The sequence below is a fragment of the Quercus lobata genome, chromosome 10, assembly GCF_001633185.2.
Source record: "Quercus lobata isolate SW786 chromosome 10, ValleyOak3.0 Primary Assembly, whole genome shotgun sequence".
NCBI classification, from domain to species: Eukaryota; Viridiplantae; Streptophyta; class Magnoliopsida; order Fagales; family Fagaceae; genus Quercus; species Quercus lobata.
In genome coordinates this window covers 22067661-22088625 of record NC_044913.1, presented here as the reverse complement: position 1 = coordinate 22088625, position 20965 = coordinate 22067661, and the positions used below count along the sequence as shown (strand labels likewise).

The 20965-nt window shown below is 33.4% G+C and overlaps 2 protein-coding genes across 2 annotated transcripts; both read left to right on the top strand.

Annotated features, from left to right (window-relative positions):
• Positions 1-5444: 5444 nt before the first annotated feature.
• LOC115963696 (probable acyl-activating enzyme 17, peroxisomal) lies at positions 5445-15445 on the top strand. The gene is made up of 14 exons (XM_031082814.1): positions 5445-5853; positions 7323-7452; positions 7563-7831; positions 8996-9200; positions 9612-9652; positions 9746-9871; positions 10459-10532; positions 11747-11967; positions 13173-13267; positions 13435-13651; positions 13786-13911; positions 13987-14085; positions 14852-15064; positions 15159-15445. The coding sequence occupies exons 1-14, from the start codon at positions 5591-5593 to the stop codon at positions 15267-15269; spliced, it is 2190 nt and encodes a 729-aa protein (XP_030938674.1). The 5' UTR covers positions 5445-5590; the 3' UTR covers positions 15270-15445.
• Positions 15446-16687: 1242 nt separating this feature from the next.
• Positions 16688-20137, top strand: LOC115962545 (protein CHAPERONE-LIKE PROTEIN OF POR1, chloroplastic). Its single transcript, XM_031081398.1, has 5 exons — positions 16688-16950; positions 17035-17120; positions 18167-18549; positions 19687-19763; positions 19864-20137. Exons 1-5 carry the CDS (start codon positions 16883-16885, stop codon positions 20012-20014), a joined length of 765 nt encoding a protein of 254 aa, XP_030937258.1. The 5' UTR covers positions 16688-16882; the 3' UTR covers positions 20015-20137.
• Positions 20138-20965: the final 828 nt, after the last annotated feature.

The window sequence follows — 20965 nt, the reverse complement described above, 5'->3', positions numbered from 1 at the left end:
AATGGCATGGAGAAAACTTAGAACAAGCACAAACATTCTGGAATACCTACTCAGGTGTGAGTTGGAGAGAGTCAGGGCTTGATTGGTAGCGAGGTTCAAACAACAGTTTTCACTTTTCAATATTTAAACACTGAAAACTGTGGGCCAAAAAAAAAAACGTGTTTGGTAGCGATATTTTATTATGGGTGTTTGAGTTACAATTGTCAAATAAGGTGTTTAAAACATGTATTTTAAAAACTCATCCAAACCGGTTTTTAGTTTTCAAGTTGCACTGTTTAATGGTCATTTGTAAATAAGTTGAAAATCATCGAGCCCATTAACAAGACCAAACTCTTCTCTTTTTTTTTTTTTCCTTTCTTTTTCTCTTATGAGCCCACCTCTTTGTCATTCTTTCTTCTTTCTTTTTTTTTCTTTCATTTTCTCTCTCCTTAAATAAAACAATATTATTTTACTATGCAATCATCACTTTTAAAAAAAAGCAAATACACATACTATATACATAATTATGTTTTTTCACATTTTAAAATATGTTATTTGAAATATGATACCAAATACATTTTTTACATTATGAATACTTTAAACTCATGTTTTCACAACACTTTTTAAATCACAGTTTTCACATCAATACTTAAACACCTTGATGTAGGACAAGGGGGAACAACAAAACCTAATTTAGAACACCAATAGCAGATTTGGTATAGCTTGGCTTGGGTTTTGAAGAATTAGGGTTAGGTTTTGGTGGGAAATAAGCTAGAAAATAATAGGGATTATAGGTTTTCCAAAGGGGACAAGGATTAATAGTGCTTGGGAATGAAAACAAAGGTGAAAATTAAGATTTGGGTTGCTGTGAACTATGATGTGAATGGTAACCATGAATAAAAAAATTCTAGGAATCACACCTAGACTTCCTGAGCATCACACCTAAGCATCACACTTAGGGTTCCTTAGCATCACACCTCGGAGAAGGTTGAATCACACAAATCATAAAAGAAAGCTTCATAGCTCTTAAATTCTGAAAACATTTATTAAACATCTCCATAGAAAGTACTACAATTCTTTAAATAGAAGACTAATACCTAATCCTTTTTTTTTTTTTTGATAGAAGATAGAAATTCAACTCTAACCTAATCTAAGTGTATATGCGTATGTAACTCTCTCCTGGAGATTTGAACCCCGACTCTTGCCCCCCAGTCCCTACACCCCATAAGCACTTATACTTATGAAGTGATCATTATACCAAAGGTGTATGGTGGTAATAAGATTTGGATTTGGACCCCTTAGGATTTTACTACTAAACCCAACTAAATAACCAAACTTAAAATAAAACCCAAAAGAAGATCTAATGGACTGTAAGCACTGCCCATTCCAGCATATTATGAAATTACAAAATTTCCCTTGATACATAAAATCAAATAAAATATAATTAATCTATCTTCCAATTGCCTCCTACATCACACCTGCTACGAGCCCTTATTGTGAAGGCAAAGAATTGACTAATGGTATGAGATGGTAATGTGAAATCTTGCTAATTTAAGCATAAGAAATGTTAAGGAATGACCACCTATATCTTGGCCTGGCCTCTAGTGATAATATCAGCTTTGTGAACAGTAATAACTAGTCACTAACTCAAGCAATGCATGGAAAATCTATTGAATATGAGAAGTTGTATTATGCCTAACAATTTTGATGCAAGGATTACCCTCCTATAATACCATTTTTTTCTTTAAACCTACACGCCAACCTCCTCTACAATGCATGAAGATGTGAATGATAAAACCTACAATATGATATAATTCAGTGCTTAGCACCCTGTGTGATTATGAACTCAAACTCAATGTTTCAAACTTTCAATACCATTATGGTTTTACATGCAGTAGTTGTTCTGGATATGGCAACCTATCCTTAAAAAATAGCAACTAACATAAGCATTTGACAAAGGGAAGGAAATCCCAAATGATAACTCTTCAAAGAAGATTTGCCTACTTATGCAAGGCATTTGGAGCAATCACAAACGATGATGAGATCTACATCTCTATTCTGGTTGCACCCACAAGAAATCTAGGTTGAATCTCGTGAAAGCCATAAAAAATTACAGGTAAAATGCCACACACAATTTGCTCTATTATTAAGATTTGAAGGTCTAGTACATGATCCTTTGAAATGCTTCCATATTCTCTTTAAATTTGTATTGGCCCTAAGCTCCACCAGCATAAAAATCATAGTGCTTTTTTTTTTTTTGGAAGGACTTCCCTACCCAATTATTGGAACTCTTTCACATTAACTGCCCTACTAGATGTTTGTGCTTTCAAGTGGAGTGTGTTGACTAACTTTGGTTAATTATAATATTCACTTTCAGCCATTGAACTACAATCCACAAATATTCCTTCCTGTTGTCTTTGAACTTTGAGTGCTGATACATGCCTCATTTAGAAAGGTACAAAAGAATCAAGATCATGTATAGTAAGACTTTGGAGGACGCCTCTTAGAGTGATACCACTTGAAAAATATGTTTTATTTTCATGAATATCATTACTCAAAAAAGATAAAAAAGTACAGTTTTTAAATTTAATGGTATGCGATATACGCTTGCCTCAAATCCCCAAGTCTTAGACCAAGCCTCCTCTTCAGTTTGGCTTAGGCATTTTGTCAAACATTTTGAGGGTGATAAAATTGGCCACTCTTTTACATGCTACGATTAACTACCAAAAAAAAAAAAAAAAAAAAAATACTAATTTCCTTTCATTCTTCCTAACTTTTGAAAAATGTTTTCCACCATTCATGTTGACTTCTCACTCAACAACAAATTGGTGTTTTTATCTTAGCCATCCCTTGTTTACTGCTAAATTTGTTGTAAGTTCTTTGTCTACCACCATTTGTGCATAATATATTTACTTTCGAGAAAGAGTAATTGAAAGGATTGGGCATAGATTTGGAGGCCAGTCATGGGTTTTGATCCTAGTGGATGTGATGCAGAGAAAATTGTCCACGTTTGGTGAGAATATTGCAAACTGAAGAATAGAAACAATGGCAAAACTCAAAAGATATGATTTTTATAGATGGATAGAGTTGAATCTGAAAAATAGCTAGCCAAAAACTACAATCCCCCCAAAAGCAACCCAAAGCAATCAAACTTCGAATCCAAATTTGAGTTTCATAATGATAAATAAGTTGAACTATGCAGTAATTTTTATTTTTCTTTTTTAGGGGACGAATCATTGTCTTTGTCATCGTCAACAAAAGAAGGGAAGAAATAGAAAGTGAGAGAGGGGGAGGACTTTATCATTGAGAAGAGAAAGAAGGGGAGTAGGCTGAAGTTCAGGGTTCGTTTGATTGGATTGGAGGAGTGGAAAAGTGAGAAGATAGAAAATAGTGGGAGAATAGAAAAGATTATAATTTTTCACCTTTTTGTTTGGTTGGGAGTGGAAAAGTGGAGGGATAAAAAAAGTGAGTTTGTACAAATTTATTCATACACCTTTGTTAAAAAATGATGGCCAATTAAAATAAAAAGTGACAAACAACTAAAAAAAAAAAAGAAATTACCCAATTTATTAAAAAATAAAAATCATATCTACTTAAACAAAGAAAAAAGAAAAACAAAACAACCAACACACCCATAGCCCAAGAAATTAAAAAAAGGAAAAAAAAAAAAAAGAAGAAGAAAGGAATTGGGTGAATTGCCCATGTGCAAGTGTACATAGGTATTTTTGTCCATTAACTAGCCCCATTTTCTCCCTTCAGTTTTTTCTCTATTTTTGGGAGAAAACTTTTTGGTGGGTTCGGTGAGAAAACACACAGGTCCCACAATTTATTTTCCTTCTTCCCCATCCAACCAAACACACTCCAAAAAAGTTTTTCTTCTAATTTTATCTCCAAAGTTTTCCATCCAACAAACACACTGTCAAAAATGAGAAGAAAGAACATGAAAAAAATGATCGAGTAATCGACAACTTAAAATAAGCATTAAAAAATTAATTACAAAATTAGTGCTGATGTGTAAAATTGTGGAGCTTAGCAAAAAAAAAATTGGAGGTTTTGGTTTTATATATATATAGATGATGATGGAGAAAAAGATTCTAGCCCTAATTTTCCTGAAAAGGCTCTGAATAAAATTGATTTTTCATGTTTGTAGCCATCTAAGTTGTCTGTAGCAACTTGTTGTAATAAGTATTACTGTTTACTAAAAAAAAAAAAAAAAAACTCATGCAAAGGATGCTCCTTCATGTAATTGCAATGTATTCCTCAACAAGTTTCAAGTGAACATAGTTGAGTTATAATATGATGTCTAATATACATGTTCTACCTTCTACCGAACTTTGCTAACTGCATCATGTTTGAAAATGAATTTTGAACCAATCAACTATGCAATTCCAAATCCCAACTACTTGGCCAACTTCTCACTTTCTATATTTATTTTTTTTTTGAAAAAGATTAGAGGCCAACTTCTAATTAGTCCATCGACATCGACAATGCTAAATGTTTAAGCATGACTCAAGCCAAAAAAAAAAAAAAGGTTTAACAAGAAATTTTCATATTTTACATTTAATAATATAACAATTATGGCATGGATATTAATGATAAATAATATAAAATAAAAAAAAAACTTGATAACAAACTTATTTAAACATTACTCATTCTAGGTAAAAAGTTTTGTAGCAGTGAAATATGCCAACTTAATTATTATGAAAAATGTTTTGTATAATTTTTGTGTCCCTAGCATTATTTATAAAAAAAATTTAAAAGTTAGTGTAAATCTTGTTTACTATTTTTTTTTTTTTTTTTGAGAAATATGAAGGATAAATCTTCTTTGAAACATGAAGACTCTTAGACTTGAAGCATTGGACAATAAATACCTCCAAAGGTTAGAGAAAAAAGATCTAAAAATTAGATTTTAAATTCTATAAAACCTAGCTTTTAGATCTTATTTTCTCTTGATTTTTTTAGTGTTTTATGTTTTAAGAGAAAAGAGACATAAAAGGTAATAAAAATACAAATCTATTCATATTTTTAATATAAGTGGGCAAAATGTAACATACTATGGATGTAGTATTTGTATAACAAATATACAATAATATTGTGTTAAAAAAGAAATGGAAAATGCCCATTTGGTTCATGTGTTTAAACACATATTTTCAATTTTTAAATAATATTATATGTATTTTCACATATTTTTTCACCCACACGTATTTTAAAAAAATACAAACAACATTATTAAAATAACGTTACCAAACCACCAGAATATTAATACTATGTTATAACTGTCTCATTTAACGGACCCTCGTTAGTTGTACTATATGGTTCCACGACTTTTCTATGGTACTTTAAAGTCTTCTAACAGAGTACAGCACATCTTTCTCAAAAAAAAAATAGAAAACAGACTACAGCACAGCTGTAACATCGACTACTAGATAAGAATAAAAAAAGAACAGAAAAAAAAAAGAAAAAAGAAATACAAAATGACAAAACACCAACGTAAAATAAATAAACAAAACTCCGACCATCATCATCTACTACTGGCTCATCGCTCTGCAATTTCGACTCTGTGTTTGTGTGTGTGTGTGTGAGAGAAAGAGAGAGAAAAATTGAATGAATAATGGGTTACAAAGCTCTAGACCGAATCACGAGGTCGGACATAGAAAAAGAGGTTGGAACTGTTGCAGCGGCGGGAGTCGCTGAGAGAATCCACGAGAAGCTAACGGAGATCGTGAGGAATTATGGAGCCGACACGCCGGACACGTGGCGGAGTATCTGCGAGCGTGTCCTCAGCCCTGACCTTCCTTTCTCTCTTCACCAGATGATGTATTACGGTTGCTACAATGGCTACGGCGCTGACCCGCCTGCTTGGATACCCGACCCGTAATCTCTCTCTCTCACTCCTCTTATTATCATATCAAGTTTGGATATACTTCTTTCAGTTCAGATGTTCTTGACTTTATGGTAATCATTGATATGCTGAAATGTTCATATGGTATGTACTCATGATTTTCAGGCAAATTAGTAGATTAAATTGTGTGTTTTTTTTTTTTCGAGTGCTCTTTTATAATTTAAAAAAAAAAATTATATTTATGTCCTTTGTATCAAACTAAAACCTTAGCCTCCACTAATCTTTTTCTCTTCTATTTTAACTTTTTTCACAATTTCAACTTTCAAACACTTTATTTTTGCTATAGATACTTAACTGTCTGTTTGGATTGAGGGGAGGGAGGGGAGTAAAGTAAAGAAAAGTAAAATTGACCCAAAATTAGTTTAGTTTCAGCCAAATCTACTCTCCTCCACTCCCCCTCCCTTCTCACTCAATCCAAACGGGCCATAAAAAAAATATAGAAATAAATGTTGAATTTTGCATAAATTTTTAAGAGCATTCAACACCATGAGAATACAACTTTGCAAGTATATTGCTATATTTATCACACTTTTATATTGATTTATTTTCTCAATTTATATTGTATTATTAGTCTATAATTGTTTATTAATTTTGTTATTAACAGCGATTAATAATATTTAAATTAATATTACTTTCAATCTTGTCTTTTAATCTTGCCTTTCGAACTGAAATTCTAGCTTTGCCACTGGCCGCGAGGTACCCAGTGGTGGACTCATTGGTCTGAAATGTGGCGTAAACCCATAAACCTGGAGTTTCAAATTCAATCCACCATATTATCAGTCCATGAAGAGAGTGGAATAGTTTGGCCAAAGATTGAGACACAATTTCCTTTTATATATATATATATATATATATATATATATAACTTTTCGTGCATTGGCAAACAATTAAGTTGTGTAATTTGTGTATCTATATCATAATGAAGAGACAAAAGATTATATCTATATCTGTATCTATATTATTATTTCTCGAAAAATTCCTTATTAAATAGTTGAAGCCAAAAGAATTTTGTCTAAACTACATGTAAAAATAGTCAAAGTAAACATATAGATAAAAATCCTTAAATTTGGGAAATTGACTGGAAAAAAAAACAAGTAGGGGTAGTGAAAATTTTATCCATCAACTACAAAGTAGACAAATATTAAAAGTTTGTGCAATGTGTTTATGTATGAATCTGAAACCATGGGTTTATGAATTTTTAAATCTATGTATATAAGTGTATAATATTCCAATTAGTCTGTTGACAATCCATAGCTGATTTTAAACTTTAGATACTAAGGCTTTGTTGTTGTTGTTGTATGTATAATGTAACTGTGGTACTGTGTATATATATATATATATATATATGAAATTTACAGTTGTTTTTTTATATTCCTAGTGAAAAAGAAATTTTATGGACATAGATTTCCTTACGTGTGACTGCTGGTTGTTGCATCACCAGCGGAACTGCAATCTTAACAAATGTTGGCCAGCTATTGGAGAGGCGGGGAAAAGAGTTTTTGGGTTCAAAATATAAAGATCCCATATCAAGCTTCTCTGACTTGCAGGAATTTTCAGTCTCAAACCCTGAGGTAGTACTAGTAACATAGCAAGGTTGCCTTTATATATTTATTTATAATTTTGCATGAATTTGGATGGTGAGCAATTTCATATATCTAGCTTCCTCTCCTTTATTTGTTAGGTTTATTGGAAAACTGTTTTGGATGAAATGAGCATATCTTTTTCTGTACCTCCCCAATGTATCTTACGGGATAGTCCATTTGGGGAAAGCCATTCGTCATACCCAGGTGGTCAGTGGCTTCCTGGAGCTTATTTGAATCCAGCGGAGAATTGCTTGAGTTTAAATAGCAAGAGAAGTTTGGAGGATATAGCAGTAATATGGCGTGATGAAGGGGATGATATTTTGCCTGTAAATAGGATAACCGTCCGGGAATTTCGTGCAGAGGTTTGGTATGCTACTTTTAATCCTACTCAATTTTTCTGGTTGAAGTCATTGTGATATCTTACTATAATTAGGTTGTCTGATGCTAATTAAATTCTTTGAAAAATGTTTTTGATGCTGTGTTAACTGGCACATCTTGTAATCATGGAAAATAGACATACACTGATATCTACATGCTGCAAATAACTTGTTAGTATATTTATATGGCTTTAAGTACGTATTGTTTTTGGCGTGCCCACTATTCTGCAGTGCAGAATATATACATCCAAATTTGTTCAGAACAACTTATTACAGGTAGTATGGCATCATTGGATGTCATTGTAATAGCCTCTTCTTGCAGACTGATGGTGTGCAATGTGTGTGAACATGCAGCCTGCTTTTGTGTTATGCATACTAAGGTCTTCTCTCTATTTTCTACAGCATATTTTTTGTACCTTTTCTCATCTTGCGCTTACTCGGATGTTAAGCCATCATTATTACCTGATTAAACGTTAATATGTATTTTGCAATGATATTTTACAAGTGTTTTTTGATTTGTACTTATCTCTCTAAATTTTGCAGTGCAGATCATGTATGACTTATATGTTACTGATGCATTCATTCAAGTCCTCTTATATAGTGCACATTTATAGCTTGTGCTTTAATCTGCATTAGGGAATATCAAAAATTGAGTTCCAGAGGCACTGCTTGATTCTCACATCTGTTTTGGTGTTGAAAAGTCATGTGTAGGTCAATGTAAGTTCAGTGACAGGTCATATTTAACTAATGCCATTTTGCTTTTTGTGGGAGCATTGATGTTATTTAACATCAGCAAACATAAAAGCTTGATCTTCTAATGGCACGATAGCTTTAAGCATTCTCTAATTAGGTGGTTCTAAAAGCTCCATTTTCATCTCATAATTATGAAGTTTGTCAAGTTATGCTCCTCAAGCTAATAAGTAAATGACTAACTGTATATGTTTAACTGAAGCAGTAAGAAGGCTTAGATGGTGAACTTCTATGGTTAAATTCATCTATTTCTAGAGTAAATTTGCTGGCTTTATACTGTGGAAGAGTAGCATATTTTTCTGTTTTAAGGTTTTCAGAGATGTATTCTTCAATTTGTTTACTTGCAAACTTTAAATCTTTAAACATTTGAAACTCAAGGATTCTGTTGGCACTATAATACGTAGGTTAGTTGCACATGCAATCAAAACACTGGGTTTGGACAAAGGATCTGCAATTGCAATTGATATGCCAATGAATGTCAGTTCTGTGGTTATCTACCTAGCTATTGTTTTGGCTGGCTATGTAGTTGTGTCGATAGCTGATAGTTTTGCTCCACGTGAAATATCAACAAGGCTGAAAATATCAGAAGCAAGAGCCATATTTACTCAGGTTATTGCTCTTTTCTCTTTTCAAACATTTCATCTTGAATTTTTGTTTTTATGGATTTGTCTTTGCTGAACAATGTCTAAGCAAAAAATGTTTGCAAGTATTTTTTGGAGCTTTTTTTTTTTTTTAAATATATTTTCTGGAACATTATGCTCTTATTCCATTTTCAAATGCATATTTTACTTGAATAAGTTCTCTGCAACTCAAGGCACTATATCTATGAGTTTTGCATTAAGATATGTCAGAGTTCAGTAAGATGATATGTTTATAAGCTGTTGAACTTATCACTTTCGGATCAAGAATGTGCATCTTGTTGAGCCACATGTTTTTAGTGCATGTGTGTGTCAAAGATTTTATGCAATCCTTGCTTCATCATCTTAATTCTTCATAATTTTTCTCTTTCCATTTTGTCAGGATTTGATTATTCGTGGTGACAAAAGTATACCCTTGTACAGGTGAAGCTTTGATTGTCCTACTATATGATCTAACTATCTACTTTTTCTATTTGCTAGGACAATCAACCTCACAGTGTTTTTTCAGTCCTGCAGTAGAATTGTGGAGGCTCAGTCACCAATGGCAGTTGTTATTCCCGCCAGAGGTTCTAGCTTTAGTATGAAATTGCGGGATGGCGACATTTCTTGGCATGATTTTCTAGGAAGAGTTAAACATTTCAAGTATGCACTTCATAGTAATATTTGATTTATGTTGTCTTTTTAGTTTTTAGAGAGCATCTATTGCCACCCCCTCCCCCCCCCCCCGGGGGTCCCCCCCCTCCCCCCTCCTCCTCCTCCTCCTCTTGCTCTGGGGGTGCTTCTTTCTTATTTTCAAATCTAAGAATAAAATACATATAGCTTGTATTCAAGCATGAAGTTCTTCTGTCTTGAATTGTTATACTACTCCATGCTTTACAGTTTGGAAAGGGCAAACTTGATATACACACACGCACACACATCACTTAAGTAACTAAGGCTATATATTTAACATTTGAACCAAAAGACACTGGACGTTATTCAAATAGGGTTTTGTGCATATATATATATATGTCTGTATGTATGTATTTATATTTCTCTTTCTGCTTTGGTTAGCTTCCCCATAAATTGTTTCATCAACCAGTTAATTTTTTTTTTATATTAGTGTATTGAATGCACTTCACATCATATTTATCCGCTCATTAGGTAAAAAAAAAAATCATCCAATGTATATTTTCAAAAATGCTTGAGTAATATTCTTACAACAATCATGTTTCATATCAAATGGGCAGAGAGTGTGAATTTGCTGCTGTAGAACAACCAGTAGAAGCATTTACAAACATCCTTTTCTCATCTGGAACTACAGGTAACTTAAAAAGATAAAGCTTTCTTTATATTTTTATTTCATTTTTAACATTGCAAAATGGAATTTTCTAGAAGGACCAAATATTTAAGCGTTTGTCAATTCAAAGGTTTCGAATTTAATTTGGGTGCCAATCTTCATCCTGCATAAAATAAAAATTGGTGCCACAACTTGAAAGTCATATGAACTTTTGAATAGTCAAAATTTCTTGATGGCTCATAACTGGGAGGCATTTCATCATACTGGATGACACAGTCTCTTCCTAGTGACTGCCCAGCATGATTTTTTAATATTGGAGTGTCAAAAATATATTGGTTTCAGGTGGTCTTGATCAATTACTTTTTAGCTTGTGCATACATCAGAACAGAATGGACACTTAAAGTGTATAAGATTTGATAGAGAAAGTATGAATAGGAAGTTTGATAAAAGTAACCTTTAATATGAATGACTTCTGAACTTGAAGAGATTTCTGCCAGTTGCTTTTAATCTGATGGATATTGTTGTTTTGCTGGTGTAAGTCTGTTAGTTTCTCTCTCAAGTGGGTTTTAACAAATTTTTTGCTAGTTCATTCAAAGCCTTTTGCCTTAATGAGGTCTCATTAGAATTTAAGACTAGCTGAGAGTCCTTTTTGTTCAAAGGGTGCAAATAAGTTATTTAAAAATAATTATTAAAAAAAAAAAGGAAAGAGAACAAAGGTTGAAGAATACAAATGCAAGAGTGGTGTGGAAATGAGAAAAATAAATAGATTAATCATGTGCTTTGAAGATTTGATGTTAAAATATGTATTTAAGGAGTTTGCTAATTATCAAATCAACCAGTTTTTAGTGGTACTTTACAAGTGTTTAAGCAAATAAAAGTTTAGCAGAAAGGACCTTGATGGTCTGGAATAAAGGTTGTGCAGCTCTTCTCTTCATATCTTATCAAGAGGATTAAGAACTAGAGGAAAAATTCTAGCTGATTTGGCTAATAACTGAGGAATCTGACAGAAAAGGTTAACTATGAGAGTCTCACATCTCTGTAGGCAGGAGCATTTTATAGTTTGAACATGTGCATACAGATTCCATCATTATGGAATGCGTGGAACCTGTAAGTGTTTTTTAAGGGAAAAATAGAGCACAATTGGGGAAAATAATTGATTTGGTTCTAATACTAAATTAACTCTGCCTTCAAAACGGGCGACAGCTCAAATGCTTAACTGCACTTATTTTCTGTTTTAGGGGAGCCAAAGGCAATTCCTTGGACCAGTGCAACACCTTTGAAAGCTGCTGCAGATGCATGGTGCCACTTGGATATCCATAAAGGTGATGTCGTTGCTTGGCCCACCAATCTTGGGTGGATGATGGGTCCTTGGCTAGTATATGCATCATTGTTAAATGGGGCTTCCATGGCATTGTATAATGGATCTCCCCTTAGCTCTGGCTTTGCCAAGTTTGTTCAGGTGAAATTTTGAATTATGTTTAGCTAATAGGCTTGTTCTAAGTTCTTTTTTCTCATCTGTGGATTTTCATACTTTTCTAACTTCTTAGTTTTATACAGAGTTACCCAAAGTGTTATATTTGTTAGTGCCATAATATGTCAATCACCTCATTATAAATATGTGCAACTAATATGATGAGAAGGCATCCAATTCTAACTTTGAGATTTAAGTACATTAAAGTATAAGGTGACAGATTTTCATTTTTTATTTATTTAAAATTTGTATATTTTTTCCCTCTTGTTTTTGGGGGGGGAGGTTGGTGCTTTGGCTTTTTAAGAATATCTTTTTGGGGGAGGGTGGTGCTTTAGCTAAATTCACCCAAAATTTAGCTACAAAATTTGTTGTAGCCTTAGGCTATAATATTACTCAATATTTTTTTGTTTTAGGTAAATTTTGACAAATCCACTGTTGGATTACATTTTCTTCCTATATCTTCCATACTTGAAATATATTTAGAAAATTAAAGATCAATTACTATGTTATTAATAAATTGTTTAAATTGCAAGTTTTTGTAGTTTAAAATTATACATAAAATATAAGTTTATAGATTATATGATAAATAATATCCAATTGACACAAAACTTGACATGCGTGTAAAGAGTGTAAAGAACATTTAATTTAATGGTTAGATTTTCAAAATATGTAGTAATATTTATTTTATTAAGTAAGATTATAGTCTTAAGTTACAACCAATTTTGTAGTTAAACTTTATCCAATCAGAAATCACTAAATTAAAGATATAATAAATATTAATAGAACAACTCTTCATTCCATGCATTGATTTTTGACGAGCATGGAAAAGTCATGAATCGGTGCAGTTTTAGCAACATATGAATGCTGTTGTTAAGGGGGTGTCAGAGAGGCAACTTTTACCTCTCCTGTGGTCTGGACCATGTATATAGTATTCCTTAAATTTTTCCTACTTTTGTATGTTTAAACCGCTTCTTTTTAACATCCCCCCACCCCCCCTTTCCCAAAAAAACAAAAAAAAAAAAAACTAATTGGTTGAGGACTTTGAAAGGAAATTTGTGTAACTCATAGGATGTTGAAGTAGCATTTATTGCTATATGTTTAGAGGTTCATAACATTTATGCTACATGTTTTATTATTAGAGTATTCTGGATTTGATTATTTATAATTTCCCCAAATGGAATACTTTCACGCAGGATGCTAAAGTGACTATGCTTGGTGTCATCCCAAGTATTGTTCGGGCATGGAAAAGTACAAATTGTATGGCTGGCTATGATTGGTCTGCCATCCGGTACGTTAACTTGCAGTTATGACCCTTCATCTTGTTAAAGTACCATATAAGTGTATGTGCGTTTCTACTTGTGTATTATATTTAGATGAAGTTAGGTTGCGCAACTATGGATTTTTATCTCAAATTTGGATGTTTCAAGCTGTGTTTGTAATTTTGAAATGTGGCAGTTGCTTTGGCTCCACTGGTGAGGCATCTAATGTTGATGAATACCTATGGCTGATGGGGAGAGCATGCTACAAGCCTATCATTGAATATTGTGGTGGCACGGAGATTGGTGGTGGATTTATTACTGGTTCATTTTTGCAGGCTCAATCATTGGCTGCTTTTAGCACACCGGCTATGGGTTGCAGTTTGTTTATTCTTGGCAGTGATGGTTATCCCATTGTAAGAACCAAATAACCTTATTTTTAAGGGGGAGAAAGGTTTAATCATCTTGATGAATTTGTAGTTCATCCTTTTTTTTATCGTACTTTAATACAATGTAATTAAAATAATCCTGTCATCTTTGTCTGTTTTAGCCAGAGAATGTACCAGGGATTGGTGAATTGGCACTTGGTCCCCTCATGTTTGGGGGTTCTAATAAACTGCTGAATGCTGACCATCATGATGTCTACTTTAAGGGAATGCCCCTTTGGAAAGGAAGGGTAAGTGAATTCTTCTCCTTCTTCATAATAGTTTAGTGTCTAGGCTTCTTGAAGCAGTTGGATTTTCTTATGCAGGTATTACGGAGGCATGGGGATGTGTTTGAGCGTACATCTAGAGGATACTATCATGCACATGGTCGTGCAGATGATACAATGAATCTTGGAGGTATCAAGGTACACACAGTGTCTAATGGAATATGATTTGCTTACTGATGCAACACTATTGTTAAATTTAATTTGACAAATATTTGGACACTTGGGAAAACAATACTCGTTGATGAATTCAGAAATATTCAGGAGAACTGCATCATGCCTTTCTGTTAGAGAAACTTCTAAATCTTACTGTTTTCTTAACAATTTTGTTCTCAAGATTTTTCTAAATTTTCTATAAAGCATCAATAAATTTTTTTGTTGATATACCGGTAGTGTCATGTGTGATACCTTTTCACAGGTTGGAATTGTCGTTCATGTTTATGTTCATTCATATTAGCAAGGGAGTGAGTAGAGTGATTTTCTTTCCTTATTTCTCTGAGTTCTGTTGACACATAAATTACTATTTTTGGTGTTAGTATCACACACAAACAATAGGTTGCTTCTAGGTAGTCAAATTTAAGGTTTTTTTTTCTCAAATAACTATGGTCTCCCCCCCTCCATTTTTCTTTCATTAGTATCATGCACAAAATATGGTGTGCCTCCTACATATGTCAATAATTAATAATAATAAAAGTATAAGAAAAATCAAGATCTTTTGCTTTAGAAACTATGATGCTTGACCCCTGCACATTTTTGAGAGATACAAGATATAATGGATATTTTGTTAATGTTGTCCTTCATGTTTATTCAGAACACTTGCCTTGTATAGGGATAAATATATTAGTTGGATGCATTTCTGAATTACATCTTTATCAATGAAATTATGTGTTCCCTTCTGTTTGGGCAGGTGAGTTCTGTTGAAATTGAACGCATATGTAATGCAGCTGATAACAGTGTCCTTGAGACAGCTGCCATTGGGGTGCCTCCTTCTGGAGGAGGGCCTGAGCAGTTGGTAATTGCTGTTGTATTCAAGGATTCAGAAAACACGACGGCTGACTTAAATCAGTTGAGGATATCTTTCAACTCAGCAGTGCAGAAAAAACTAAATCCTTTATTCAGGGTATTGATTTTTGCTCTGCACACAGCTGCCCTTTCTGTTAAAATATGGGACACATTTTAGAGAAACATGCTAACTTGTAAACTCAATTGCGTAGGTTTCTCAAGTTGTGCGTCTCTCCTCTCTTCCAAGGACAGCATCAAATAAGGTTATGAGAAGGGTTTTGAGGCAGGAACTTGCTCAAGGTGACCGAAATCCTAAGTTATGAAGGATGGATGTATGTTATTCTTGATGAATTCACTTTTGTCTGGTATATTCAGGCTCTGTTAAAGTGTAAAATAACTATGTACAAGGGTCTCTATCCCACGAAATATGAACAAAAAATAAACTAGATTGAATGAATAATGCAAAAGGAGAGACTTATATATTGGGACTTTTTCTACATTTTTTGGTGGTTCAAACTTCAAACTCAGCAGCTCTACTCTAAATAAAAAATAGTAACATAGATATTCTCAGAATATACATGGATCTGATTTTGTTCCTCAAAACAGCATAAAATGTGTTCTTTGGAGGTAAATAGAAGAAGGACATAAGAAGTTGGCCACAGAGCTAATCAAGCAGTATATGATTTATGGTTTTTCTGTTTCTTCCAAGTCAAGGCAATACGATAGAAATGAGTCAAATGACCATCATGGTTGATTGGATTGAATTTGAACTATTTAAAGCACCTCTGGTCTGACACATAATCAGCCAAGTGAGTAATTGTAGTATGTTCTTTTTCAAACAAGAAGCTCATAATGCCCATGCATTAACTATTTATTAAGCTTACCACCCTAACTAATGTTCAAACTTCAAAGAGGTCAGCTAATCTTCTATCTTCACCAACACCCTTTATTCGCCATTGACTTGATTCTTGAACAAAACTATGGTTCAAACTTTCAACATTTGGTATAAACACAAATGATTCATAAAAATAAAATAAATAAATTAAGAAAACAAATAAGAATTTTACAAAGTAATAATTAAAGCAACCAATAACCTATTCCATTCATATTTACAGACATTTTTTAATGTTGAATTTGACACTTCTTTGAATTATCACTTATCTTTATAAAAAAAAAAGGAAAAAAATGAAATAAAGAAGGTTAAATAAGTGGGTTTTTTTTTTTAGAAGAAAAAGATTTATCTCACTTAATGAAGAATGAGCTTATTTGAGATGGATTGAGATAGAGGTGCAATAGCATTTATTATGACTTAGATTGAAAGGTAAAAATCTTTTTAATTTGATAAATTACAACCCTTGATAAAAATTTTTTTTTTATTTATTTATTTATTTATCATTTTGGACTTGAATTTGATCTTGTTTTCATTTGCATTAGAGACCCATCCGGTTGACATAACATCATCCCAATGGGTCTAGTGCAATTAGACACCAAACTTTCTTCATTCCTTATTATCTTACCTTCTCAACATTTTTTCTCTTACAATTTTCATCTAAATTCGTTTCAAACAAATAGTTTCAGAATTCAGAAGTACCCTTTTTTTTAAGGTTCCCAACATTTATTTAAATAAAAAAAAAAAAATTTGAAATCAGTCAGATTCAGCCCCCCCAAAAAAAAACTTATATATATATATATATATATAATTTTTATTTTTATCTTTGTAATTTTTTTTTTTTAATTTCGTGTGACTGTGTGGCTTAAAACCACAGGTCCCCCAAAATATGAGTTCTAGAGCTCTCCACTCTCCAGCTACCCGAAGGCGGCATTGGAGTCTCAACTCACATCACATCACATCACAGCGATAAGAATTAAGAAAGCTTGAATGGCGTCCAATTAGAATTAGGGTTTTGTCTGTTAACACTTCAACAATTAACACATCATGGCTTCCCTCTTCCTCTCTAATCCTACTACTACTCCTCTCTCTACTCCATTCCTTCCTCCTAAACCGTAAGTCTCTCTCTCTCTCTCTCTCCAATCAAATCCCCAAATCTTTTCTCTAGTATCTTATTTTCATTTTGTGGGATTTTGCAGTTTCTTCCGCGGCAATACGAAGAACCCAAGAGCGCATTTCGCCAATTTTGCAAGCCCTAGATGTGCTGTGGATACACCATTCGGAGGTATCTATACAATTCAATTTTAGATAATCAAATCATTTTTGTCTTTCCATGAAAAGTCTTAATTTTAATTTTTTAAGGAGTATAAACTTTAAAAGCAGTAAACACTGTTTGTTTTACTGGGATATAATTTTGGTTTACCGGGAAAATTTTTCTGGTCATGGAAACTATGAATTATCTTGTAAATATGTATGTGTGGTATGAATGTTTATGTTAGCCACTTTGATGATTGTAATTGTAGAGGAGGAAAATGGCTTAAGTGGGTCTTTTCCCGCAATGGGTTTTTTTTGCTTGTGATTATGAAATCAATTTTATGTATCTTCCGGATGATTGTTCACAAATGATGAGTTTTAGGTTATTATTCCTTGAATTTGTCGTTGATTCACTTTCGTCTCACATAAAGTGGACCCTATATTTGGGAATGAAATGATGGATTTGGGTTGAGTAAATTAGTTTCACTTCCACTATTTAGGGTCTGAAGTAATGATACTTCATAAGGCTTTAAGAATTGGACTGCAATGGGAAGCTAAGGGGAGATATTCAGGGCATATGTTATAACTCTTTTCTTTGACGACCCCTATGGGTCAATAAAAAGTTAGTAGCATCTTCAATATATTCACATTTTTCAAAAACTTTACTTGCCTTCTCTGGTCTGTTAAGTTGTATTGCAATTATGGGGAATGGTATACCATATAACAAAAGTGCAACATAATCTATTTTACCTTGATGGTTCCTAGCAGTTAAGTGTATATATCCTCTTATTTTTCAACTTGATTTGCATTACTCCTGTACGTAATTCTCTCATTTCCTGGTGGAATGGAAGAGTTCAAGGTATTTTTGTAAATTGAAATTTGCAATTGTTGAGGCATGTTATTTGTGTGTGAACCATTGATAATTTTGCTCTAAAATTTGCAGCCCTTAGTTATATAATTTTATATGCTTGTAACATGTTGCAGTTTCACTTGTTTCTGCTATCTCTCTATAATGCCCAACTGTTGATTACATCAAAGGATGTATCCTAATTTTATTTTATTTTCATTTTTCTGTAGGTAACGTCCAAAAATTTCCTCGAACGAGAGTGTGGGATCCTTATAGACGCCTTGGTATTAGCCGTGATGCCTCTGAGGAAGAAATTTGGGGCTCGCGCAATTTTCTTTTGGAGCAATATTCTGGCCATGAGAGAAGTGCAGAATCAATAGAAGCTGCATTTGAGAAAATACTGATGGACAGTTTCCAACAGAGGAAGAAAACCAAGATTAATTTGAAAACCAAGTTGAAGAAGAAAGTAGAAGAATCTCCACCTTGGATTAAGAACTTGCTCAATTTTGTGGAACTTCCTCCAACTGACGTCATTTTTAGAAGATTGTTCCTGTTTGCATTTATGGGTGGCTGGAGTATCATGAATTCAGCTGAGGGTGGACCTGCTTTCCAGGTTTGTTCTATATTTTCTGTCTTGATTTTCTTTTTTTATTTCAAATGGAACCTTATAGGAACAATGCATCATTTTTTGGGTCAAAGTGATATCTTCCCTTCCGATTATGTCCAGTTCTATGAATTGGAGGGCAGTTTTAACTTGCTTGTCTCTGTAATCAAGTATTTTATCCAAATAAGCTGCCTTAATAAAATGTGGAGCAATTGATAACTGCTAGTTTGATGTCATGCAATCAAATGGTGTTCAAATTGTTGAAAACTGGAAAAAAACCAATGGCATTGCATGGGGTTAATGGATGCTGAACTCGCCTCATTAGATTGACATTATCCTGGTGTAAGGGAAGATCAGCTAACCATTCTTTTCTTTTCTTTTATAAAAAAAAAAAAGGTCATTTTAATCCATTGTGTAGGGTTTTGGGCAGTCACCTTGGTGGACCATCTACTGATCCTCAGGCATATCCAAGCTTGTCTTGTAGGAATTAGTACGTTTGTAAAAACTATTTGGGAACAAAATAATTAGGTGATGAGACAGCCCTTTATTTTGAAATTAGGGTGAACTACAATCTAGAATAGGTGGGCTACAGGATTTAGATTTTAGGGATCTTTGATTAAAAAGAAAAGGAAAGCTTTTAAGATTTATCATGGTTTGTCATCTATGTAAAGCAACAAGAAGTTAAACCAGAAGGTGCTGGAAACAGTAATATAAACGGACTTTCTTTGAATATAATGCACATCCATGTCATGAGCCAACATGGTTCAACTTTAAAAGATATATGGCGAGTTCCTTCTATAGCATGGCTTTGTTTTCACACAGACCTTAAGGCTCTCAGATAAACCTTGCTGCAATCGTCAAATGCCTGCCCTCTCTTCTAGACTCAGATATTCTAAGATATTTTTTCTGTGATTGTTGATTGTTTCTTCTACTCCTTTTCTTGGACAATGATAAGAATTGAATTCCAAATCTTCCCATCTTTCACCATTGCACTAGGATTGTCATGGTCTTTCTTTCCCTTCACTTACAGCAATTATATTTTTGAACATGTGCTACACAGATTGTTGCTTTCTTTCCCTGCACCCTCCCCCCACCCTAAACTCACATTAACAAAGTAAAAATAAAATAAAATTTCTTTCCATGCAGGTCGCAGTTTCTTTGGCAGCTTGCATTTATTTCCTCAACGAGAAAACAAAGAGCTTGGCCAGGGCCTTCATTATTGGGTATGTTACATGCAAATAGTAGCAAAAAATTATCAAATTTCAACCTATTTTCTTTTTCATTTGCTTTTAGATACTGACATGTTTGTTTGCTCCATCACAGACTTGGTGCTCTTGTGATTGGCTGGGTATCTGGTTCTCTCCTGGTCCCCAATATTCCTGCGCTTCTATTGCACCCAACATGGACTCTTGAGCTTTTAACATCACTAGTCGTGTACTTATTTTTGTTTCTTGCTTGTACTTTTCTCAAGTAACAGTCTGATTACACTATCATCACTATTCATTTTTACGTGTTATCAGAAAATTGTGGATGAGAATATTCCTTACAACCTTCCTATATTGATTGAATTTTGAGTAGCCAACCCTTTTTTATCTTCTGTATGTGAGTGCGATGATGTGCTTATTTATTTTTCAATCTTTTTATGTTTCAAGTGCACAATTACAAGAAGGCAGAGTTGCCAAGTGAACGATTTGGGGGGAGAATCATTTTCTTGAAACAGCTTACAAATGTCTACTGCCCTTACATTTGAATCCATGGTAAACGAAAGGGCACTTTATGGCCCGTTTGGATGGAGGGGGAAGGAGAGGGAGTGAAGGGGAGTAGATTAGAGTTAGCTGAAAATAAACTATTTTTTGGTCTACTCTACTTTCCCTCCCTCATCCTCAATCCAAGCAGACCATTGGGCTCACATAACTGATGCAAGTTGAGTTGGTAACATGGTCATTTTAGGTTCTGTTTTTTGGAATTGAGTTAGTTAGGATGCATTTGGCCCCTGATAAATAAAGCTCAAACCTTTTGGGGTAAAAAAAAAGAAAAGGAAAAGGTATAAAACGTGACCAAAATTTGGTCATTCTTTCAATTGCTTTTTACCCTCGTCTATAAGTGGTTCTTATACTCCTAATAAAGCATAATATTAGAGTATGCAAGGATGGGGTGTAAACAAAAATTTACATCATCTAATAAGAGACTGTCATATTAGATTTTTACTTAAAACTCAATACATCCTGCTACACATAATAATATCTAAATAAACTCACAATTAAGTTGGATTTTCAAATAGATATTAGAATTAATTGAGTGTGATTGTGCCTATTTTATAATATGTAATATGATGATGTGGCGTGTTGGGATTGGAGTAAAACTTGGGCTTTGCTTATAGAATTTAATCTCATTTTAGTATAAGAATCTATTTTACTTATTTTAC